The 27,418-nt window shown below is 36.1% G+C and overlaps 1 protein-coding gene across 4 annotated transcripts in view; it reads right to left on the bottom strand.

The window, feature by feature from the left end:
* FCHSD2 (FCH and double SH3 domains 2) overlaps positions 1-27,418 on the bottom strand; it is a 167,974-nt gene that overhangs the window by 72,267 nt on the left and 68,289 nt on the right. For 3 of the 4 annotated variants that reach the window (XM_087821671.1, XM_016208483.2, XM_087821670.1), the window contains 3 exons: positions 17,778-17,854; positions 9,599-9,743; positions 1,081-1,214 (listed from right to left, as the gene is read on the bottom strand). In XM_087821671.1, the coding sequence (XP_087677797.1) occupies positions 1,081-1,214; positions 9,599-9,743; positions 17,778-17,854 (356 nt within the window). Of the gene's footprint in view, positions 1-1,080; positions 1,215-9,598; positions 9,744-17,777; positions 17,855-22,917; positions 22,992-27,418 lie in introns of those variants that run through there. The other variant, XM_016208484.2, reaches the window with a different exon arrangement.

The raw sequence follows: 27,418 nt of genomic DNA, 5'->3' as shown, positions 1-27,418 counted from the left end.
AATACTTCATGAATATTCAATTACCATCCCTTGGTACTAAATAAACTTCCCAAGAGTCCTTAAATTTTCATAAGATACTTAGGAGATTTCTTAATTTCTTGCAGATAAAAAGCATATTGGGAAGAAACCCCCCACACCTTGCTAGTCTATACAATTGTTCACAGCCTTTCTGATTTCAGACTCCTAGATTTTGCATCAGTGAGCTCACTAAATGGGAGTCTTAGCTCTCCTGACAGACCTCTTCAAAGTCCCATCCTATAACACAAGTTTATTTTTTCTCAAGTTGTCATTATAGAAATCTCTACTCTACTGCTTGCTTTATTAGCTCTTTTTATTACCAATCATCAGTTCCTTCTTTTCCTAAGTATTCTCAAAATAAAGAATTTGTAAATACAAAGTAAAATTCACACAGCTGCTAAAGCAGACAGACATAAAAAAAAGTACAGGGTGTTCCAAAAAATAAAAAAATGTATACACACTTTAACAGCTGGTAGCTTAATTTTGAAAAAGAAACATATTTTAATAAACACCGCCTTTATAATTATTATTATTCAAGCTGTGTGTATACATTTGGGGGGGACACCCTATATATATACTAGAATTTCACATAAGAGAAAAACTGTGCCTGGCGCAGGGCTCCTACACTGAGGTCAGTGTCCTTGTTTATGTGATGTGTCCATGGTGTCTCAATGGCATGCTGAGGACCAGGGATTTCCAACTACAATTGACTTACAGAGTCTAGCTTGAGAAAAACAAGGCTCTTAAACTCTGATATTCAGACACTACAGCAACTTAAACTAGACTTTTGCTAAACTTTCAATCCAATGTTCATTTGTCTTCTTGAGAGAATTCAATTTAATGTAAAAACTGACTGACTAAATCTTCTCATTTGGCTGTATTATTTTAAATAAAATCAGCTAATATAAAAGAAAATTTTGATCTAAAGTACATAACATTTATAGGTCAGGGAAATCAACATAACCTAAGAATGAGTCTATATTCAGTATTAACAGAAAACAAATTATTGGCAAAAATAACACTTATTTGCATAATCACTTTTTCAGAAATGCTAAAACATACTTTGCCTCGATGTCAGCTTTTTCTCGCACTGCTTGAGCCATCTGTTCAGTCTCAAAGTACTTCTTTTTGCCTTTAGCTAAATCTTTCACTGTCTCTTGTAATTCAGTTTGGATCTTTGTCAACTGGTCCACACACTGTAAAATACAAAGTGCAATTATTATGATTTTAGTTTTCAGGCTTACAGAAATGAGTTTGTCCTTAGGACTATGCACTATGCCCTCAGAATGGAAACCCATCAAGTAATGTATGATACAGTGCCACAGTTTGCCGAACAACTTTGTTCTGAGAAAAAAACCCCTTGAATGCTGATGACTGATATTAAGGTAAGGCATAAGCAGAGCAACAGTGTAAATGCTCTTACTGTTGGTGCCTATCATGGCAATTAAGGCAGAAGAATAAAGCAATTCTGTGTTTCTTCATAATCTTGAAAAAGTCTCTGTATGTTTGGGGAACCGATGGTGCAAAGGCTACGGAAGAATTCACCTCTAGGAGTGAAATCTGAGAAGTCTGACATGATAACCCAAGATAAAGGAGAGAAGAAACAAACCTGGGTACCACTGTAGTAATTACTATTCAAAACTGTCCTCAACTTTTTGGATACACACGTACATTCTGGAAAGGACAGACATAACTCCAAGAAATTTTAAACAATAAACTCTTGTAATACATTAGGGCCAAAGTAACACTACTTTGGGACCCTTTTGGATACACAAAGGGGAATAATTTTCCCTAATCTGAAACAAACCACAGAAAAGTTTCAACAGCTTGAGGCCAGTTCAGGGTAGCCCCCATCAAAAATCTTGTGACCCCAGAACAGCATAGTCAGTGGTTGGTGGAGACTGACAAAGGCTTAGCAAAGCAGGAAGAGACGCTGTTGAGGGACTGCTGTGCCAGGCTGAGCAGTGTGGGGTAGAGCAAAGACATCAGGAGAGCAAGGATAAAGCATGAATAAACTTAAACTCAGCCATGTGACACACCGGATAGGTTTTCCCAGAAACTGTTAGGTGTTAAGAAAGGTACTGCTTTATAAGAAGTGAGAGATCTGGAAGGTTTCCCAGGGGCGCATTTATTGAGTACTTAATAATTGTCAGGCTGTGAATAAAGGGTTAAAAAACCCCACCTCTTTCCTGTCTGCATGAAAACTAGAGCTTTAGGTCTGTGTTTCAATGGAAACCTGATGAAGACACAGTGTCAAATGCTTATGAACCCTTACTGGTAAATTGCATCAATTGGGAGAAACTGGAAATGAAACTATGGTGCTTCCTGTGTCTGAACATGTCCCTTGCAGGGACCTTGGAAGCTCTATCTGTAGAGCTGTAATAAAAGATTTCAGTCTCCTTTAGAGCCTGTGGCTACCCATGCACACGTGAGTCTCATTCCCTCACTCCAGACATGTCACCTGGGGATCAGAGTAACTCTAGTTGGCTGTGTAGACTGAGGTATACACTGGTGGAGGAACTAATTCTATTAATGTTGGATGCCACCCTGCTGGTTAACTGTGTTCCCTGTCCTAATGTCCTTCTAAGTAAACCTCATGCCAGACGTGGCCTGTGGTAATCATGAGAGTCTGAGTGCTCAGTTACATTTAAGGAGATTCCCTGTGGGCGTCGCACAGGCACAGTGCTTACTAGCACTTTATAGGTATTATTACAATTAGTACTTGAAATGACTATGATAAAAGTATTCATATTATTAGTTCCATTTTAAGACGAGGATACAGACTCGAAGAGGTTAATTTACCCAAAGTCATACAGTGAGGAATGCAATCATTTACCATGTAACCCATTACAGTATGCACTCCAGTTTTGTGATAACCATGTTTTTAAGGTCTCAAAAAAACAGTATCTCTAAAGTATAAACAATATAACAGTATCTTTAAAGAGATACTTTATCTTAAAATAGTGAGCTTTAAAAAAACTGACATATCATTCACTTAACACAAAATTCACCTTTTTCAAGTGTACAATTCAGTGTTTTTTAATACAGTCACAAGAATGTAAAACCATTACCACTATCTAATTCCAGAACATTTTTATCGACCAAAAAAGAAACCCCATACCCATTAGCAGCCACCCCCCACTTTCCCCTATCCATAGCCCCTGGCAACCACAAATCTACTTTCTATCTCTATGAATTTCCTTTTCTGGACATCATATAAATGGAGTCTATATATAATGTGGCCTTTTATGTCTCACTTCTTTCACTTAGTGTAATACTGTCAGGATTCATCTGTTATATCAGGTATTAATTCTTCATTTCTTTTTATGGCTGAATAATATTTCATTGTAAAGACATAAACAGTAAGCTTTTATCTTGCAGAAAAACCTTTCTTCTTAATTTTTAATAGTCCTTATCATATACAAACCTCTTATTTAATAAATAATACCATGACAACCTGACAATCCCATAGAGAAGTGATAAACATCCCAATAACGCCACATCTGCAGGTGTGAAGAGCTGAGACAGTGCTCCATGGCTACACTAAGATATTAAGAACCCAAAATGGAGCATGGTCTGGAAGATACAACTTGTTTAATGGGAAAATTAGATCAATTATTTGAAAGAGGAATCAGGTGTAAGCCATCTATATCCATAATGTTCATCCAAAACAAGCTTGGCTTCAGAAAAACTAATCAATGAAGGGAAGCCCAAGAGTCTTGTGGTGATACATATGTAAAGAAAGGGTCTGCTAATTTGAGTATTTTGAGGGGAAACTAAACATAGTAGGGCAAAAGTTTTCCAGGGGACTGGAAACCATTTGGAGAGGGTCTCAGTATACTCACACAAAGTGAACACCACAGGTACACGTACATGAGCACATAGGAGCACGCGCGCGCGCACACACACACACACACACACACACACAGCCACTCACTTCTTACATCCTGACCCTTTGAAGAACAATGCAGCTCTCCTTAGTCATGGGTAGCCAAACACCTTATGAAGATTACTTAATTCATTTTCATCTATAAAAGGCTATTAGAGTTACCATATGACTCAGCAATCCCTCTTTTGAGTATCTATGAAAAATTTGAAGACATTTATTTGTAAAGATATATGTACCCCTATGTTCAATGCAGCATTATTCACAGCAGCCAACACATGGAAACAACCTAAGTGTCCTTCGATGGATGACTGGACAAACCGGACGTGGTACACATGTAACGAGATACACTCAGCCATAAGAAAGGGTGAAATGTTGCCATCTGAGACAACATGGATGGACTTGAGAGTATCATGCTAAGCAAAACAAGTCAGACAGAAATGGACAAGAACCATGTGATTTCACTCACATGTGGGATACAAAAGAAAGCAACAAACGAACAAACAAAACAAACAAACTCACAGACAGACAACAGTATAGTGGTCACCAGAGGGGAAGAGGGTGGGAGGTGGGTGAGGAGGGCAAAGGGGGGCAGATACATGGTGACGGAAGGAGACTAGACTTTGGGTGCTGAGCACACAATGCAATATACAGATGATGCACTATAGAAACATACACCTGAAACTTCATAAATGTTATTAAACAGTGTCATCCCAATAAATTTAATTTTAAAAGTAAGTAAAAGGCGATTTTTCATATATACCATAATCAGATGCATTTTGTGATAGTTCATATCTTTAAAAAGATTCTACAAAATCTTATAAAACTCTGGTTGATTCTATTCCTAATTGCTTTTCCCCCTTTGCATAAGTTTCTAAGATACTATTTATCAAACTATTAGAGACAGCCTATGTTTACATTGAAGATATCTCCTGTGATTCTTTCTTCCCTAGCATTCAGTGACCTACAACCAAATGTTCTCCATCACCCAAGTGAACTATTTCGCGTCAGAGTAATTAAAATTCTTCTTCAAAAGAACGTGCTCTCCATGTAGCAAAATGCCAAAGTATTTATTTTAAAAAGTCATCAAACTTTATTTGCAAAGGAAAAGATTACCTAGGATTTTTCTTCCAACTTTTAAAATAAGTTTCTTCTGTGGGAATACACTTTTCTGGGGTGGACTAACTTATATACTTAAAAAGCAGCTTACTAATGCCCATGTTAAGAAAAGCCTTGGTGTGTGATATATGCCCAGCTCTTCTCCAAGAGTTATCAGCAGTGAGCAGACACAGAAATGAGTGTATAAGTTTACATTAAGGCTAAGGGATCATACAAAATGACAAACTTGGATATTATAATTCAGATCCTAGTGAAGAAATTGAAAGTATAATCTCTGAGTATGACACAGAAATAGTATAGAGAGATAGACAGATGGATAGATAGGACAGACTTGCTAATAACCTGAAGGCAGGAATAAAAATGAAAGTAACTTGGACCAATACATCAAAGTCCTACAAACTAGTAGATTCTCTGACCCAGTAGTCATATCCTGGAAATTTACCCTAAGAAAGTAACTTAAAAGAACAAAGTTAACTTTTATTGCAGATTTAGTGGTATGATTAAACAGAGGTATGATTAAATAAAGCAGAATAAGTGAAAAATTCACTCAGAAGTAAAAAAATAAGCATAAAGGTTGTATAGAAATATAAGGAGTTCCAGGCAAGATGGAGGCGGAGGTAAACATGGTACTCGGAACCTCCTACAAGTACATCAAAATTACAACTAAATTACAGAACCACCATCATTCAGAATGCCTGAAATCTAGCTGAACAGAAGTCCTATATCTAAGGATATAAAGAAAAAGCCACATCAAGACTGGTAGAAGGGGTGGAGATGTCAAAAGGACTGGTCCCACACCTATGTGTGGTGGTTAAAAACCAGGAAAGCACAGTTAGGTAAGCTCTACATTCAATTTGTCTTTTTTCCCTAGGGCGTTTGGGGAATTATGGCACAAAGAACAGTATATAAACAGAAAGTGGCATTCTTACTAGACAGTGGAAACAGAGGTTGGAGTCTTGAGAATGCTGAAAGAGTTGGGAATTGAGGGGCTAAGATCTGGAAATTAGGGTACTACAGAGAAGCCAACCCAAAAATCTGTACACTGTCTCCCTGAGTTATCAGTTGACTTCTAAATAGCACATGTGGGGTGACACTTGAAGAAATCCAGTACAAAAAAGTAGCTGAAAGGCTAATAGTGAAGAAAACTGATAATAACACTGTAAGATTGTACATCACTAATCATCATGAAAATGTAAATTAAAACCACAATGAGATACTACCTCACACCTGTTAGAATGATTATTTAAAAAAATAAAAGACACCCTGACCAGTGTGCTCAGTTGGAACATTGTCCAGTGCACTGGAAGGTCTTAGGTCCGATTTCCAGGCAGGGTACATAACCAGGTTGCAGGTTCGATCCCTGGCTGGAGTGTATATGAGAGCCAACTGATGAATATATGTCTCACATCGATGTTTCTCTCTTCTTTCTCTCTACCCCCCCTCTAAAAAAATTAATAATAAATAATACAAAAAGACAGTAAATGTTGACAAGGTTGTAGAGAAATCGGAACCCTTGTGTACTGTTGGTAGGAATGCAAGATGGTGCAGCTGATATAAAAAACAGTATGGCAGTTACTCAAAAAATTAAAAAAGGAACTAACGTATGATCCAGCAATCCCAATTCTGGGTATTTACCCACAAGAACTGAAATCAGGATCTAGAAGAGATACTAGATACCCCCATGCTCAATGAAGCACTATTCACAAAAACCAAAATATGGAAACAACCGAAATGTCCATCAACACATGAATGCGTAAACTGTGGCATATACATACAATGAAATATTATTCAGCCTTAAAAAAGAAGAAAATCCACCCTGGCCGGTTTGGCTCAGTGGTTAGAGCATTGGCCCGTGGACTGAAGGGTGTCGGTTTCAATTCTGGCCAAGGGCACGTATCTCAGTTGCAGGCTCCATCACCGGGCCTGGGTCCAGGCATGTGTGGGAGGCAACCAATTGATGTGTCTCTCTCACATTGATGTTTCTTTCTCTCTTCTCTCTCTCTCCCCCTTCCACTCTCTCTGAAAAACAACGGCAAAAATATCCTCATGTAAGGATTAAAAAAAGAAAATCCTACAATATGCAACACAGAGGAACCTAGAAGACATGTTGTAAAATGAGCCAGTCACAGAAGGACAAATACATACACATGAAGTATCTATTTTTTAAAAATATATCTTTATTGATTTCAGAGAGAGGAAGGGAGAGGGAGAGAGAAAGTTGAAACTTCAATGATGAGAGAGTCATTGATCAGCTGCCTCCTGCACGCCCCTGGCTGGGGATCGAGCCCGCAACCCGGGCATGTGCCCTGACTGGGAATCGAACCGCGATCTCCTGGATCCTAGGTCGATGCTCAACCGCTGAGAAATGCCTGGCCGGGCTACATGAAGTATCTAATAGTCAAACTTATGGAAGCAAAGAAGAGAAAAATGGTTGGCAGGGGCTGGGGAAGAGGAAAGAGGGAGTTGCTAAACAACAGGTATAAAATTTCAGTTGTGCAAAATGAGTAAGTTCTAGAGATCACCTGTACGACACTGTCTATAGACGATAATACTGTATTGTACACTTAAAAATCTGTTATGAGGGTAGATCTCATGTTAAGTGTTCTTATCACAATAAAATGTTTTTTAAAAAGAGTAATTCAGAAGAAACCCCCCAAAAGGAGGTAGAGTCTGAAAAGAAAATGAAAAAGAATACGTAGATGATTTAGTTGATCCTATATGCAGTTAGCCTGTCATAAAGTCTTGGAAGTACAATTGGAGAAGCCAATTGCAGGGGTCATCTGTTGCTTCTGCTTGCTGTTTCTTTGAGAAGCCATCTCCATTTTCCTTTGGAGAATCTCTTTCCCCATTTTTATTCCATGTAGTCTGCATGAGGACTGTAACTCCTGACTGGGGTGGGTGGGCTGTCACCCAACATAATCCAATGAGTTTAAATTCTGGTAGTTTTGTTGGTACTGGGGAAATGAAAAACATGGAATGGCTAGCTATAAGATTTGCAAATCTGGTACTTTAGGGGCCACCATATGGAGAGTTGCTAAAGAATGAAGCCATTGGAAAAAGCAGAGCTAATGGCTGGGGGGAAAATTGAATTCTAATATCATTTGAGCACCTGGATACACTGCTGCCTGGATTTCATCCATGTTGAAATTTATAAGCTAATACATTTTCTTCTTGGCTTAAACCAGTTTGAAGTAGGTTTGTGTCATTTGTAATCTTGGAGTCCTGACAGTTATGCCCAATATGTACCTAATGTTTAACAACTGTTTAGATAGAACATAAACATCATTATCGGCAATAATATAAAACAAGTTAATTCAAATACAAGAGCTTGTCAAATCTCACCAAGCATTCTTTGCTCAGGAATGTTGGTTAAATTCAAGTCAGAGACTACTCTACCAATGGAAGAAAAAAGTATACAAGGTAAACTCTTTCAAAATACTCATAGTGAAAAATGTGAAACATTCCAGTAGTTCAGTTAGATCTGGTGAATGCACTGGCTACCTGACACTCGGTATTTCCAGTTAGGAAGTTACACTAGTATTAATTTTCTGTCTTCTCTCAGCATGCATAGACGGATATATATACACACACAAAATATTTTCTTCCAAATTGAAAGCACTGTTTGGTCAGTAGTCATATAATTTATTCACCACATGTTTTGAAAACGGTATTTGATCAAAGATAAAACAAAAGCATTCTTAATACAAGTACATTAAAACCAACTGATGTTATCTGAGTGCTCAAAAGAGATTAAAATCTTATATAAACACAACATACACTTAACATTAATTTTATGCTACTAAAATCATCTTTGACAAAAAGGAAGAATAGTTTTTTTTTGGTTTTTGATTGTACAAAAGGTCTAAAAATTCAAATGACAATTAGAATAAAAATACTGATGGCTTCTGAAATATTATTTTCTTAAATAATTACCTTAATATTTTTTAAAGTATTAATACTTCCATAAGAAAATTTTAATTACTTATTAGGTGTCATGATAATCTCTATTTTTGTAACTCTATTTCCAAAAATGACACAATTCAATCACCTACTTCCAATAGCAAACTTTTCATAAAAATCACATTTAATAATGATTTTTCTGTGAATTTTTAATTTCTGCATAAATAAAGATCTATTTCAAAACTTTTACTTTTACATAACCTATATAAATAAACTTTAGAATACATCATTTTTGGTAATGATTTTATATTCTGTCAAAATGTGTCAACTTCCTTTAAATCATTATGCAAAATGGCTCAAGTTGAAGCTATGATGAATTTTTTTAAGACTCAGTATGATTAATAACATTGTAACTATTTTAATATACACCAAATTATACCAATATTGTGAAACTAATATCTATTTACTTGAGCTAAGTTGAAAATTAATCAGTTAATAAAGTACAGTAGAGAAAGCACATATTGTAATCAGAAAACCCATGTTGAAATCAGAATCACTTGTGACTAAGTAGAAAAGCTCCAAGTATTAAATGCAATTTAATGTAATCTTGTGGATTGCAAATGTAACACTGAGATATTAAAATGCATATAAGAAAAGAACAAATAGAAACAATACCCTTTTTAGTTGCTGTTCTTTTAAGCTTCTCACTGTCCTTGCAGGCTCAGAAATGAAGTTTTTATAATTTTCACATATATTGATCCGAGACTGGGCTACCTGCATTGTTCCCTCGAGAAAAGATTTCCAAACAGGATACATGCTCCTAAGTTCAAAGAGGGACAGAAAGTATTAGGTAGGGAAAAGAAAGAAAAAGTTGGCTAACCTTTTGCTCATAGGCTAACACTGACAAATAGAATGAATATTGTCTTTATAGTTAAAAGTGTATTTATACTGGTTTATGGTAGCAATATTTTTTAGCATATGTAAGTAGAAACATGGCATATACTTTATTTCTATTGCTTAGCAATTGGCTGTTTTGATTAATTAGCTATTTAGGTTACTGTCGTAAAGTGATACAAGGATTAAAATTCTAAACAAAGCTAACACTATAAAAATCAGTGAACAATTCAGATTGTTTGGGCCTTTCACTGTCTTAGGGTCATCATTATGAATATCAAGTATCATTATTTCAACAAGGTATTTTCTTAATTTTATAGATGAATTAACTGAGGCTCAGAGTGATTTAGAGAATTAACTCACACAAGAATGTGGCAGTACTGATACAGATTAAAGTCGGGTACCTCTAAAGCGCATTCTATTTGAGCTACATCATATTACTCTCTTACACAAACTGATGTGGCTGGAGTAGGGGTGGGGACCATGAACAACTGCTTATGTGCTGGAAAAATCTATTTGTCTGACAAGAGAAGTCTATGGTATCATTGCTCTACATCTATTTCTCTGTTGTAATAATGCTCAGCCAGCAAGCAATACAGTGTGGTTTGGAGTTATTCCAAGCAAATCCCATCACCTTTGCTTGAAAAATGTGCTCAGCAATCTCTTAGTAAAGTCAAAGAATTATTCACCTGTGGGTTTTTTTGTGGCCAACTTCCTTTTCAGATTTTTTCTTCTGCTGTGCTAAATGCCTTAGCCAGTTCTAGTATGCCCCTACACTAGTTATAAACATATTTTATAACTTATCACAACAATAGATGGTTCTTTGTTTTTTAAAATGAGATACCTGCCCTGACAGATTATAATGTTCATCTAAGATTTCCTTTCTTGTGTCACATGGAGTTTTTACTATAGTGATGTACAGGACCATGTGCTACATAAAATGCTAGATGGGGGTCAATGGATGACAATGTAAAAACAAAGAAAAATTAGCTGGGTCCCCATCCTACTTAGAACTCAAAAAACTTGAAACTATTTTTCAACCAAGGAAATGATTAGTTTGTATAAAGAATTAGTTTTTGGCCCAGCCGGCGTAGCTCAGCGATTGAACATCAACCTATGATCCAGGAGATCCCGGTTCGATTCCCAGTAAGGGCACATGCCTGGGTTGCGGGCTAGATCCCCAGTAGGGGGCGTGCAGGAGGCAGCTGATCAATGACTCTCTCATCATTGAAGTTTCTATCTTTTTCCTTCTCCCTTCCTCTCTCTGAAATCAATAAAGATATATTTAAAAAAAAATAGTTTTTGTAATATGTCAAATGAATCCGTTTAGATGGAAATATTAATTTATTTAAACAGAGGACTATCATCTTCCCTTCGTTAAAAAAATTCACTGTGGTGTGCCAGCAAAAACTATCAGCATAAAAGCACTGACGGACTTAAGAACAGCAAAATTAATGTCCTCCAGGCCTTACTGTATGACAACCAGTGGAATCTAGGATGTGAATTCACATAGGCCCTCCTAAGCAGTCCAAATAACTGATTTTCTCAAAGAATGCACTGAGGAAAAGAACTCAGTACTATGCTTTGTAATCTATTAATTTATATTAAAATACATTTTAAAATCATCATAATAATGAGAAAACATATTTTTTGCTGATCTGACAAAAAAATAGGTATAATTTTGATTCATTTACACTGGATAGCTATTGTGTTGGCTGCTGTCATTTTTATATTTGACAATCTAAGGGAAAAGAAGTCAGTGCCCCTGACTAAATAACAGTCAGGTATTGCATGTTTTAAAAATTCTTATGGCAGACCAACCCACTGAAAAACGCCGGTCTAGATGACTGCTGTTCATCCTTCAAATCTCAGCTTAAATGCAACTTCTTTAGGGAAGTCTTTTATGATGACCACCAAGCCAACCCACAGGCTCAATCAAGTCCCTCTCTGTTATTCGTTCACATGGCTTGAGCACTTTTCCTTCAGTTATAAATAGTGTTATATAATTATTTAAAGTCTGTCCTCACTATAGTGAAGATTTCATGAAGGCAGGGGTATATTTCTTTCTCACTATTGTATTTCTAGAACATAAAATATAGCCTAACATTTAGAAAGGTTACAATAATTATGTGAGGAATAAAAAAAAGGAATGAATGGATGAATGTATAAATTCATTTCATAATACTATAAAATGAGGACTGTACAATAAAAAAGATCTTTTCATTATAGAGTTTAAAAAGAGATCTTTAGAGATTAGCAGATCTATAGCAGCCAATCATATCCTTAACAATGAGATACCATGAAAAACACAGAATTCAGTTATTAGTCAGAAGACCTGGGTTCAAGTTCTAGTTTAACCAATAAATCATATATAACACATTTCACTATACTTTCACTTCCTCAACTGACAAATGAAGAAATAACAAAAATACCTGCACCATGTAACTCAGAGGGCTATTTTAACAAATGCAAATGATGTGGCACACAGATTCTTTTAGATGAATAGATAGTAACAACAGCAGAATTGTAAAAGAGAAGTACTTCTTAGACAACAGTGTGGTGAAGGCCTGGTGGGGGATGCGGGATGGAGGGGATCAATGGGGAAAAAAGGGGAGATATCTGTAATACTTTCAACAATAAAGATAAATTTAAAAAATGGTAATAAATAAATAAATAAAAGAGAAGTACTTCTTGTTAATATAATAGCGGTAGTTCCTATGCTAGTGGTGTTTTCCATTTTGACTGTAGAGTGATTTAAAAAAATTTTTATTTCACTAGGCTTCATATAAGTAATTTTGAAGCGTAAGGAAAGGTATTTTGCTATTCTGCTCAGGTCAGGAAATGAAGCTCAAAATTACAAAATAAAGAAATTCGTTTAAGAACCTATCACATGCTAGGCACTATGTCATATATTTTACATTTATCAAATCATTTAATCCTCATGACAACTCTGTAAGATAGGCATTATCTCCATTTTGCAGAGCAGAAAAGTAAGACTCAGAAAGGTTGTGAAATTTTTCTAAGGCTATCCACCTGTAAATAGCACCTCCATAGTCATAACCTGGATTTTGCCATTACCAATAACTACCCCTCTGCTCTAATTCCAATTTAATCATCTGTTCTCTGACCAATACCTCCTGTTTCCTCTCATTCCCTTTAGGATTCTGACTAACAATTATTCAGCCCTATCAGAACCCCCACAATCCATTTGATACCCCCTTCCCAGTCTCAAACCTGCCATGATCTTTCTCAGCTCCTATGCTCCCTGGCTTCATGGTCCACCATTATAACCACTCCCTTATGTACACTCTTATGGCCCTTGCCCCCCTTTCTTTTCATCGTTATAATCTGCAAGTTCTGACATAGGTTAAATCTAAAATTCTGTTTATATCATACCAATGTCTGTGCAGCAGAACGTTGCTGAGAAAAGCATAATCACACCGCCTGGTCTCATTTTAAACTGATGTCATTACATTCTAGTAGCACGTTAGTGCTAGTACCCAGCCACCTCCTGCACCCCCCTAGTCCACTTATTCTCTCACTTCCTCTAGATAGCTACTTTCTACTTTCTCCTCTTGTCTCAAACCTAGCCTCAGAAATATAGCACCACACAACAAGAAGACTCTAGAAACGTGGTAAGTTCATAATCTAAGATTAATTTATACAGCAATTGAAACAAGGAAAAAGCATGGTGTTTAATAAGTAAGCGTTCAAGTGTTGTTGGTAGGCAGGGAGAGTATCCTGAGCCTGGGTAGCAAGTAAAGGCAGGGAGGGTGACTGACTGCAGCCCGGTGGAGGTGTGATGAGCGCTACAGTACAGCTGCAGCCTGAGGTGCCCAAGGGTTGGGAACCAAGGATGAAAGAAGGAAAAACGGCCAGAGATGAGGACAGGAAGGTAATTTGGAGCCAGGTTTCTTCACGGCTTTGCATATCATCAGAAAAAGTTCTTTTTAAATTTCATCCTATTGGTTAAGGAGAAACAACAGAAGATTTTCAAGGAGGGGAACAACAGTAGGCCTGTTTTACAAAGACATACAGATATTTGGTGGTATTGCAGCAAATGCAACCGTGAAAGGGAGAGATCACAAGCAGAGAAGCAGCAACTTAACAGTCTTAAAAAAACAATGATGAGATCTAGAAAGAAGTGAAAGTGGGAGGCAGCTGACTCTTTGGTTCCCAAGATGAAGAGTTAATAAAGTATATGATCATTACAGTTTATAGGCAATATTTAAAGAGAGGGGTATAGATAAAAGTACTTAAAACAGTCACTAGAGAACTGGGGGAACTTTAAGAAACATTTACATAAAAAAGACTTGCTATGCTTTGAATGTTTGTGTCATCTCTTTCCTGAAAAATTCACGTGTAAATCCTAACCCCCAAGGTGACAGTTTTGGGAGGTAAGACTTTTGGAAGGTGACTAGGTCATAAAGCAGATTAGTGCCTTTATAAAAGAGACCCCACAAAGCTCCCAAACCCTTTCCCCCATGTGAGGACACAACCAGAAGTTGGGAAGTCTGCACCTCAGAAAAGGGACTTCACCAGAACCAGACCATGCTGGTATCCTGGTCTCGGACTTCCAGTGCACAGAACTGTGAGAAATAAATTTCTGTTATTTATAAGCCATGCAGTCTCTGGAATTTCGTTATAGCAGCCTGCACAGACAAAGAGAAATGTAAACCTGTCCTCAAAGAGTTAAAAGAACGTCCAAGAAAAAACAGAGTTACAGAAGTTCAGGTTCTAGGCAAATGGGGGTGGTTTAATGGCATTGAATGGTGCATGTATTATCAAACTGGCAAAAAAATTTAAAATATATTTTTAAATAGTTTATTGATTTTTAGAGAGAGGAGAGAAACAATGATGTGAGAGTGTAGCATTGATGGGCTGCCTCCTACACACCCCCTACCGGGGATTGGGGCCAGAACCCCGGCATGTGCACTGACGGGGAATCAAACCAATAACCTTGTAGTGCAGGGGATGACACACAAGCAACCGAGCCACACCAGCCAGGGCCAGGTGGTGAAAAATTTAAAAGACTTACTGCATGCTCTGTTGGCAAAAAATGAAAACAAGTGGGCAATTTCAAATCAAATTAGAAGAAATGTAAAATATAGGGTGGAGCAAAAGTAGGCTTACAGTTGTTCATATAGAAAAACAATACAGTAATTACAAATAATAATACAAAATAAACTTGGTGTTTTACATACTCACACTGTAAACCTACTTTTGCCCAATCCTGTATACTGACAGAGTTTATGAAGGTTAATTGCAATACCAACATTTTAAATATATAAACCCTTTAATCCAGCATTTCCCTTCTACAAATTTACCTTATAAGTACTTTCATAGTCCACAAAGACATAACTATGTACATACACAAGTTATCCACTGCAGCATTATTTGCAATAGTAATAAACTAAATAACCACCAACAGACAAATGGACAACAAAACTACAATTTATTCATACTTATGGCACTAACACAGCCATTAAAAAGCATGCAGGACCTGAATGTACTGACACAAAAGGAGGCCTAAACTACTCCTTAAGTGAGTGTGTGAGCAGGGGGGAGTTACAGAAACATACGTATATAATGATTCCAGTCCTGTTAAAAACAGCAAAACTCTGTATGTTCATGTATGCATCACACAGGAAAATATGGAAGAAGAGACCACATGCTTTCAGCAGCAACTACTCTGGGGGAGTAGAAATGTGAGTGGAAGAAGCTTGGGAGAAGCAGGGCTGCACTTTATACTCTGTTGCACATGCTACGAACATGCATTTCTTGGATAAGCATTTTTAAACTACAAATACAAATAAAAATATAAGTATTTTAAAAAGTTAAAAGGGAAATTTAAAATGACTAGAATGAAAATAAACTCATAATAAACAAACAGGAAAACTGGCAATTGCCATTCTCACCCTCGATCCTGATCTGTCTTTTTTCACAATGGTACCACCGTCCTCCCAGTTGCCTCAGTTAAAAACCCTAGGAGTCATTCTATAGACGTCCTCTTCCTCCCTCTACTTCATTTTTCAGTCAGCAGATATTGATCAAGTACTTTCTATTTCCAAGAGCTATTTTAGATACTGAGAAAACTATTTTATAGTTTGGTAGTTATAGAAAATCGTTTATAGTTTGTCTCAGAACAAATTTGACAAAAAAACCCAAAACCCTGCCAAATCAATCACAAATCCTCTAGCTTCAGTTTTCTAAATATCTCTGAAATCTTCCCCATAACCTAGTTTACTGTAATTTTCATGATTCAAATAAGAGATGAGGGATTAAATTCCTGCAATTCTATTCCTTCTGAATTCTTCCTCACATCCCTCTAATCCACTTTCATACCATTACTAAGTGCAGTTGAACGAGTTATGACTCTTGTGGAAATTCTTTAATGCTTCCATTATCTTCTGAGTAAAAAAAGAAACTGTGATATGCAGAGTCCTTCAAGATGCCTATCTATGTACCCTCCCATGACTCCTCTCATACACTTCACGTCAGCCACACTGAACTGCTTATTGTTATCTAACATTTGTATTTTCTCATGCCTCCGTGCCTTTAAGGAATTACTCCTGCTTAGAATTCCTTTTGCACAACCCTGGCAAACTCCTGGACATCCTTTAAGACTCAGCTCTAGCAGCCTAGGTTTCCTCTGCAGCTGCAATGCACCTATCCTACTAAAACACTGCAGCTGTTCATAGTGGCTACTTCCTGCATGCTCCTATGGACAGGCACCATATCCTCTAGGCTAATCCTAAAGTCTACTTCCACAGCTAGCATATGGTAGATATTTCATGTCTATCTCATGGATAAAGAATGAATGAATAAATGACTGTGTGTTTAAATAGCAGTGTGACCTTGAGTAATGCATATAACCTGAGACTTAGTTTCCTCGTATATTAAAAGAATATAATTTATATGTACCTCGTGGGGTTGTTTTGTAGGTAATGGAAAGTCCACAAGAAAATCTCTATTTTTGTTTATTTTCCTGTTTTCCTTTATTATTCTATATGGCAACTATATGGAACTATTATTTATAGTATCATGCTACCTTCCAAGTTATCAGTCATTCCTGCAATTGTGAAGAACTATTAGGGTTTCTCCTGTACTTTCCGTTTTCTAGCCCCATTAAGAAACTATCTGATTAGATAATTATCTGATGATTTCATATACAGACTCCCAACCACACACTTCAATACGAGTTCTTAATTACCCTGGGTTCTCTGCTATTGTTTCATGGGCTCAGTCTTAACTCCAACCAGATAGCAACCACTGAAATATGTTTTTGACTTGTGGTTGCCTCAGCACTAAGTCTTGAGCACAAACACCTATAAGTACTTCCAAATTAACCTCAACAAAGATATTAACTTCTAAACAAAATTATAAATATTTTAAAGATATCTGAAGACAGAATTTACATTCCATTGTCATCTACCTTCTTTAAAATGTGTATGTGGGATATTGACTAGCGAATTTCTAGATACCCTATATTTAATTCATAAACAAACAAACTTAGAAATTCTTTTCCTCTAGGTTCACAAAATCCCACTTTTCCAAAATTAGAATTTGTTTTGAAATGAATCAATGATCATGGTAGAACACTACAATCTTGTTTCATTATTTCAATCTTGTTTCATTATTGTTGGAATGTGTTTCATCTTTGGTTGCTGAGGAAATAATGTGTTTCAATGTCATCTACTCTCTTAAATTCTATATATGGGTATTAATTAAACAAATGTAATCTTGGTCTAAGACATAAAATTATCTATTTTATATAGATTATCTATATATGTTGCGAAACATTAACATTTTTTGATAATTTTGAAACTATGTCTAAAAACAGAATAGAAAAAAGAAGCAATTTTTTAAAAAAATTGGAGTCTACATTATTTATATGTGGCATGGCTCTCAGTGAAACCATTTTTAAAGGAAACAGGCAAGAACTACTTAATTAAGTTACCTGTAATCATTCCGATCATCAGCTTTTATTCCAGGCCAATCTCTCTTCAGATATTGACTAGCCAACTTCTGGATACCCTGTTTAAAAAAATATATTTTTTTAATAAAATAAGTATTGTGCCATAAAGGAGACTCTTTTCCTAAAATACAGTACTCAGCAAATCCCATCTTTCTAAATACAAATTTAATTCTAAAGTAAAGAATCAATATTGAATGGTAGAACACTGTAACTTATTTTATTATTGCCACAGTCTTCTCTTGTCTCTATTTTTAGGAAAAGGGTGAGTAGGAGGATGAGAAAACTGAAAACTGATATGCTTTTTTTCTTTTAAATATATCTTTACTGATTTCAGGGAGAGGAAGGGAGAGGCAGAGGGAGAGAGGAGAAGGAGAGGGAGAGAGATAGAAACATCAACCATGAGAGAGGGGACTGCCTCCTGCATGCCCCTGACTGGGGATCGAGCCCGCAACCCAGGCATGTGCCCTGACCAGGAATCAAATTGCGATGTCCTGGATCCTAGGTCTATGCTCAACCGCTGAGCCACACCCAGCTGGGCTTGATATGTTTTTTTACTTCACGAGCCATTAAAACAAACTAGCTCTGGTATATCATAGGGAACAGAGCTGTCCACCTTCACAAAGCTCTGATTACACAGCTTCACATCTCAATTTCCCACCATTCCTCTGCTGTGACATGTATTGCAATTCTAAGTTCCAGCAGCCAATTCTGGAGCAGATAGATACACACTGGCTTATAAAATCAATGAATAAACCTTGGTGTTATTCCATACCAATACTGTTCAAGACACATTTTAAAGGCTTTTGCCTTTTAAATAATACCATGGCACAAATCACTTCAAATGAAAAAAGTAGTTTTACAAAGAAATATACCCAATTACTGTTATCAAGACAACATGAACCTGAACAAAACAGAATATTCATCTATAACAGGTAGGGTGGGTATCAGGATTTGAACTGAGAAGACTATTTTGTTGGCAAGTGAGATTAAACTACTCACTCTAAATACAGAACGTATTTCCTTTAGACAGAAACATATGTGGTGCTCTAACACTATACCAGGGCCTAATGTAATGGATTAGAAATCATTAACTTTGGGATGCTTATCTCTATACAAACAACTTTAAAAAGAATAAATAAAATGCTGAGATGAAGAACAATCACATTAATAGGTTGCATACTTTAAGCAGAGGTTGCCCAAGTAAAATTAATGCTGCTCTCTCTATATGGTACCTTTCTACTTAGGTCTGCTGCCAAATCAATTTGACCTCATTAAATCCATTGTTGAATGCTTCTGTTTATCATTTCGATGAGCCAAAGGGCAGCAGGAACTGTAGAGAAGCTCCTTTGAAGCTCAAGTTCCTCCTGAACTTGGCAATAGTTTGGTTTCACTACGTCCAGGGACTGAATTCTGAGAGCTCACATATAACTGCACGTCCACAATACTACCACTTACATACCTTGCACTTTGGGGAAGCCAATTACTAAGTCTTCCCTGGATATGTACAGTATTTTTTTCCACTTCCCCACCTTGTTCATACTGTTCCTATTTGTGGGAAACATCTTTCCACCGCTCCCATTTCTACCCACTGAATTCTCACTGCCCTTCCTTTAAAATGATTTTAAAAATTTCTAACACAAAATATTCAAAAGTATATACGATAACGTGAGAAGTTACATTGCCTGGGTATTTCATTTCATTAAAATAGAATAGTTTATCATTCCTTCTGCATTCACTAGCTGGAATTCTTTTTAAAGAACTCTCTTTCCTTGAAGAATTTGATTATCTCAGAGGAAAGGCAAGATAAATATTTGATTGTCCAGTTTTGGTCCTAAGGTGAACAATGAATTTTTAAAGTAACACTATAAACTCATATATTTTGAGTAAGAGATGTGTTTCCATTAATTGCAGTCACTATTCTCTTCATGTCCTAATGTCCTAATTGTTACATCTGTGGCCAGTGGGAGTCCCTCCAAGTTGGCTCCCACATCATGACCCCATCAGACTTTGATAGTTTCTTTGTTTTCTTTTGCAGTTCCTATTCCAGATCTTCAGTAAACTAGTTTCCCAACCAATTCAGAGTCCTTTCTGGGAGAAACCACATTTAGAGACCACAATGTAGGCACTTCCTTATCCTTTGGATCTTTGTATCTTTTCTCTAAGAGGCCTTTTTTAAACACTGTACAAGAAACAGCTCACCTTTTAGCCAGTTACTCTCTCTCATACACCACCCTAATCATTCACAATGCTTATTACACTGTCATTGTCTGGTTTAAATCAACATGATATATCAGTGATGCTCAGATAAACATAAATATATATTACGTGTCTAGTACACCAGGTTTTTGTCTGTTTACTGACTATAAACTCCATCGGATAGTAATCTTGTCTTTTTTTAAAATCATTGTCTCCAGGCTACAGCAACAAAGAGCCTAACTTAGTTGATGGCAATAATATTCACTGTTTGCATGAATAAATGCCACCTACATTATTTCATTTCTAATGGATAATATCCAAACTCCTTTTGTGTTTTGTCATTCTCTGTTAGAAATGCTTGAATCAAAGTTTCCCTGGATCCTAATTTTCATATGATCAAGGGGGGCAGGGGCACGATGATGGCACTGTATCAGATTTCTAAGATTATGACCAGGTGCTTTTAATATAATAACTTCCTTAGTAAAATTAGAGTCAAATTTGAACTTCTCCACTATTGGAAGAGAACACATATGTATATTCCAAAGCAATGGAAAAAAATCCCAGAGGTTTATTCCATACTTAGCACTACACATTAATTTTTGTGAAGAACTCATAATATGTAGACAAGAATAAGAAGTACACAGTGTAAAATGGGAGGTAACACATGGGTTACTGACAAATATACAGCATATATGATATAAGTTCACAAATGAAAAGTCACCTGATATTTACTTAACAAATTGCATCTAAATGATATGGTAATGATTTTTTCAGTTTAATCACTGCTAAAGTTGTTGTGAACAAACACTTCATACAGAACATGAGATATGATATGAGCCTCAGATTATGAGCAGGACTGAATTAAATAAAACAAATGAACTTAACAAGCATTTCAAAACATTTATTCCTCTGAACTCTGTTAGGCTTTGTTATAACCAGAGAAATTTCACACTAAGAGGATACAGGATTTACTTAAGATCACATAACTAGTTATATTTGAATTAGAATCCCTAGTTATTCTAAGTCTTTGCAAAAAAGCAAAAGCAAAAACAAAACTCCACCATTTTAGAGTGATTTTATCTAATCTTTAAAGAATTCTTAAGTTACTTTATCTTTTTTGTGCATTATAAGTCACAACAGTGATTTCTTGAGCTCTACACCACAAAGTTGAACTGTATTAAACTGAATGAGCCCTTCAGAGATGAGATGAGGGATTCATGAAATAGACAAACAGTGAGATCTTTAGATGAAAGACTTTATTCAAGTTAGTTCACAGAGGCAGGAATCATGACTTCTGTGCGTTCCTTGCAGCTGTTCAAGATCTCATCTGCATGGAAACTCAAGAAATACTCCATGGCCATTATAGGAAAAGTCCTAAATAACATTTAATGCCTTGGAAAGCATTCTATACTTAATTGGTTTCCCTTTTATGTTATGCTTAAAGCTATATCTTATAAATAAAAGGTTTATTTATACAGAAAGAAAATATATCCCAATTAAATGTCTAAGGGGAAAAAAGGTATGGCTGTTTTAAACTGTTGTTCTTTTAAAAAAGAAAATATATCACTCCCTCAGCCCGCAATATTACTCTCTAAAACTGGTGGACTAGACAGGTAATATGTATTCATATTTACCTGAACATCACTGGTGTATAATATTGATTTCATTTCCAAATACAGTTTACTCTGAAGCAGCAGTTTCCATAAAAAGTTACTATCAATACAGTCTTTGGAACATCCAATAACATCCCATTCCAACGTTTTAAAAAGCCATCAGTGTCTGATGTAAGACTTGCTTTGTTTTATCTCTCAATGTTGCTCTAACAAGTGAAGCAACACACAGAAAGCCACTATTCAGTAGACACTGGGAAACGGACTGAGGGCTTAACCTTTTGACCACTTACCACAGCAAGCTAAGTAGGAGCGTGCTCCATGGCTCTCCCACAGGTTATTCTGTACCCATTTCTTCCCAACATACAGATGGCTCCACAAAATTATAGGAAATGGTGTTATATACTATAACTTTTTGTCATGAAATTCCAAACATTATGCAAATGAGTTTAAAAATTAACAAGTCTACTGCATAAATCAGATACTACTCAAACTGATGTAGATTATACAATGATTGTCTTTATTATTCCTAAGTTACTTTAATAGTAATAGAAAATGTCAACCCCACCCTTAAGGCAAGTTTTGAAATACTTTTCATTGCCCTTTGTATCTCTTCCACTTGCCTGTCTCTGAATTATATCCCCAATTAGATGACTAGTGCATGAGAAGATCTGGGGAAGATGGTGGGGTTGGAAGCACCCGCAATCTATATCCTAACGCAGACAATAGACTCAATGGCAGACTCTGTCTTATATAACTGTTATGGAACTCTGAAGAAGTTAATTTTGGCCTATTGCTGTACTTAACTCAATAGCAGTTACCCCCACCTCCCAGTCCAGCGGTAGGCAGCACTAGTTCTTGGAGCAGCCTGCATGTAGTGTGAGCAATAAAGACCCTGTCCTCCAAATATTAGGGATCTGTGCTCCGATTGTCAATCGCTGCTTCTGATCAAGGAAGTGGAGACAGAGAGGTGGGCAACCATTGTTGCACCCCTATTCTCCACCGAAGAAAAGTAAACAGAGCCTAAGGAGCCTTTGGGACACCATCAAATGGACCAACATACACACCAAGGGAGTGCTAGAGGAGAAGAGAGAGAGGAAGAGACAGAGAGATTATATGCAAAAATAATGATCAAAAATGTCTCAAATTTGACAAAAGACAAGAATATAAACAGCCAAGAAGCTCAACGAAGTCCAAGTAGGGTGAACTCATTGACCTACAGTGAGACACATTAAAATCAATCTGTCAAAAACTAAAGACAAAGAGAAAACCCTGAAAGCAGCAAGAGAGAAGTAAATCACCACACAACGGCTCACCAATATGGTTATCAGCTGTTTTCGCAACAGAATCATGGGAGGGCAGAAGACAGTGGGTCCAAATATTCAAAGTGCTAAAAGAAAGAAACTGTCAATTAAGAATACTATATCCGCCCTGGCCAGTGTGGCTCAGTGGTTAGAGTGCAGGCCTGCTCACCAAAGGGTCTCTGGTTCGATTCCCTGTGAAGGTCATGTATCTCGGTTGTGGGTTCGGGGTACATGCGGGAGGCAATTGGTCAATGTGTCTCTCACATCAATGTTTCTCTCTCTCCCCCTTCCTCCCTCCCTTCTACTCTCTCTGAAAAAGCAATGAAAAAAAATATTCTCAGGTGAGGATTAACAAAAAAAACATACAAATCAAAGAATACTACATCCAGCAAAACTACCCTTCAAAAGTGAGGGAGAAATAAAGGTATTACCAGATAAACAAAAGCTGAGTTTGTGACCACTAGACCTGTTCTGTAAGAAATGCAGGGTTAAAAAAAGGAAACTAGACATAACCTGAAGTTGTAAGAAGAAAGAAAGATCTCACTAAAAGTAAATATATGGGCAATTATAAAAGCTAGCAGTATCAGAAAAGTGGTCTATAACTCCACTTTTTTTCTACATTATTTAAGAGACTAACACTTTTTAAAAAAAATTGTTAGTCTGAAAGACTGCAAAAGATAGCTTTGGTATGTAAATTCACATTCTGTCGCATTATTAAAAAACCAATTTTTTGTTCATTTTTAGACATGCAACGTACAAAGATGTAATTCTGTGACATCAATAAATAACAAGGGTGGAGAGGAAACTGTACAGGAGTAGAATTTTTTTATGTTTCTGAAGTTAAACTGGTATAAATTCAAATTAGAGTGTCACAACTTCAGAATGTTAAATGTACCCACAAAGAAAAAAGCTATAAAATATGTACACAAAAGGAAATAAGAAAATTAAAACATTTCACTGTAAAAACTCAACACAAGAGACATTGATGCAAAATGTAAATGGATTAAACTCTCCAATCAAAAGAAACTGGCAGAATAGATTAAAAAAAACATGATCCAACTATGTGCTATCTACAAGTGACTCTTTAGATCCAAAGAAGACTATTGCAGTATTCTGGTAGAAAAAACATCTTCAACTGTGATGGAGGCACTGAGACAGAGAGAACTAGACTGTTTACAAAAATATGTAGCAGGGAAAACTGATATGATTGTTAATGGTCTAGTTATGGAAAAGGGAGAAGACAACAGAAAAGACCCTTTGCATTTTGACCTTATACAACTGGATGAATGATGGTATCTCCCCCAGGGACAAATATACCGGTAGCCTATAAATTACAAGGGTTGTTGGATTATAATTCAAACAATACTAGGTTTAGCAGAAGTATAAGAAAAAAGGAAAAGCCACTATCTCTCCTAAGTGAGATATGTCAGGCAAATCAATAAACTTAAGTACATTCGAACTAGATTTGAAAGAACAAATAGGAATTTGACCAACTGAGAAAGGAAGAAGGGTTTGGCATAACTTAAGTAAAAAAAAAAAAAAAAAATGGTGATGTAAAAAATAGTAGGGGAAATGTGGGAGATGGGTTGGCGGAGTAAATTTTTACTTGTAAGCACCCAACTTGTTCTTTGAAGCTTATGCTGACACTTACACAGTGAATTCTTTTTTGTGTCCAGGAGATATTTACTCTCAAAGCTGTTTTACATAAAGTTATTCTCTTTAAGAAAGATTCTCCAATGTCTTTCTTTTACTCATTTAAAAAAAAAAAAAAAGCACCATTTTATCATAATGTTTCTAATAGAATCATAAAAACACATTTAAAAAGGTATTTCCTTGGAACAGGGATGTATCATCTTGTTAATTCACTATGCTTACACAAAACGCAGTGTTGCCTTTAACATACATAAGAGACATAAAAGTCATCTGCCTGAAATACGCTTAGTTCTCCACTGAACAGTATGACAATTTCATAAGAGAAAGTATGTGTATAAGTACAGTTGGACTTTAAACAGAGAGGAAATGTTAAATATCCAGTTTATATAATGCTGTTGCCAATGTGAGTATATAACCTAGAAGTTTGTTTAATAAAAGGTATATTCCCTTCAGGAGCCACAAGGTCAAATCTACCCAATGTTAAATATTAAATGCCTGTTATATAATCATTTTCAAATTTACTTCAATGATTTCCCCCCCTCCAGTCTTGTTTTCTCCTATAGAGTTCCTCCATTTATTCCCAAAGGAATATATATGCAAGCTTTAATTAAGAGAAAGCCCTACTAATTAAAAGGCATTGACTTAGCTTACCTCTATTATTTCATAGCTTTTATTTCATTTTTCCATTTTGCAGATCTAGATTGTTTAACCAAGAAATGATGGTTACACTTTTATGAATGTTTTTTTCTTTTCCCCTACATTTTGTGAATTTTTCTTTCCAAATTGCTGGAAGCTATTAGTAAGAAAAGCAACATATTTTTTCACTGTGTGTTATAGTTATCTTCTAATAAAGATTAATATTATTTGTTGGCAAAACTGAATTTGGTGGAGTTTATTTTATAATATTTAAACATTATCAATTAGAAAACAAATTATGGCTTATCAATTTTTAAAGCAAAATGTATATTTTTAGCTTATTTAGAACATTAAAAAGTCACTAAACATCACAATTTTTTTGGTTAAAGTTACATTTCAAGGCTTAGATTAATTATACCTATTTGTATGACATGCATACCTCTCTGATATGAAGGTTTTAATGGGGGGGAGCAAGCTAGTAGTTATTTTTAAATAAGAAAAGTGTTAGATTAGTCAGCATAATTAAACTGCCCACTTGAGCTTAGAGACAGCTGTAAAAGCAGTTCCTTCTTCAAAGCAGAAACTGGAATGTATCAAATCAGCAAGCAAATAATTTCATGTGTTTGACTCTTAGTTGTCTCAAAATAGTTTATTTTAAATCAGAGAATATCATCTGTAAATCAGCTTAATCAGATGAAAACTGCTGGACAGTACAGCACACAGAGTGCTGTTAAAAATCCCTTCATGTATATATGATCATTTTGTACACCCCCAATAGTGTGAACAACCTACTGTAGAGACCACTGATTAGATCACGGGCTTTGGTCTCAGACGTGACATATATTACATATGTGAACAGGGGCAGGTTACTTGATCTCACCTTTTGTCTCATCATCTATAAAATAAAGATAATATACTTCAGGAGGTGAATAGATAAATAAACTGCAGCACATCCCGACAATGGAATATTATTCAGCACTTAAAAAGAAATGAGTTATCAAGTCATGAAAAGACATGGAGGATAATTAAATGCATTTTACTGTGTGAAAGAAGCTGGTCCAAAAGGCTACATGCTGTGTGATTCCAGCTATACAACATCTGGAAAAGGCAAAAACTACAGATAGTAAAGAGATCAGTGGTATCCAGGGGTGAGGTGGGGGGAAGAAACAAATAGGGAAGCACAGGAGATTTTTAAAGTGTTAAAACTATTCTGAATGATACAATAATGCTGAACACACGTCATTATACATTTGCCAAAAACACTTTGAGTGATAGTGATGTGACGATGTAGGTTCACTGGCTGTAACAAATGTACCACCCTGGTGCAGGCTGATAGTCGGGGAGGATATGTATGTGAGGAGAGAGGATATATGGGAATTCTATACTTTCTGCTCAAAATTACTGTAAACCTAAAACTGCTAAAAAATTAAAGTAGATTAAAAAAACATAATACCACCTACCCCAAAAGATAGTTATGATAATCAAAGAAAATAACATATACACAGCACCTGATGTATATACTATAGGTACTCAATAATGTCTCCTCGCAGTATTTAATCTTTCATTCATTAATATATATTTAATGAGAACTAAGAGAAGTGATCACTGTCATAACTATGTAAGTTTTGCCCAAAAATAACTCTGGTAAGTAATTTTAAAAAATGCTTACTAATTACAGGCCAGTTATTTGATATTGAGACTTTTCTTTTTTCTTTCTTTTTTTTAATCCTCACTCGAGGATATTTTTTCCATTGTTTTTCAGAGAGGGTGGGAGAGAGAGAGAGAAAGAAACATTGGTGTGAGAGAGGCATTGATTGGTTGCCTCCCACACGCACCCCAATGAGGGCCAGGGATCAAGCATGCAACCGAGGTATATGCTCTTGGCTGGACTCAAACCTGGAGCCCTTCAGTCCACGGACGGATGCTCTAACCACTGAGCCAAACCAGCCAAGGCAAGACTTTTCTTATATAATATGATTACAGGGTCTAGCAACTACAAGTTAATTCTAACATGAAAATTCAATTCAGTTGGTGACTATGTAAAAGAAATACCAACACTGCTCACATGTAAGTTTTTAAAAACTGAGAAATTTCCTATTACAGGCTGAATGTAGATGACTAACAAAATTAGTTAACATAGCAATGTGCATTATTGGGGCAAAAACTTCCTAAATGAGTAATGAGGTTAATCATCAAAGATAATGAGTAAAGTAGGGCTGGTAGT

This window comes from Miniopterus natalensis, chromosome 11 (assembly GCF_054644295.1).
Source record: "Miniopterus natalensis isolate mMinNat1 chromosome 11, mMinNat1.hap1, whole genome shotgun sequence".
Taxonomy (NCBI): Eukaryota; Metazoa; Chordata; class Mammalia; order Chiroptera; family Miniopteridae; genus Miniopterus; species Miniopterus natalensis.
The sequence above is the reverse complement of the archived record's forward strand: the minus strand, read 5'-3'. Positions and strand labels throughout refer to the sequence as shown.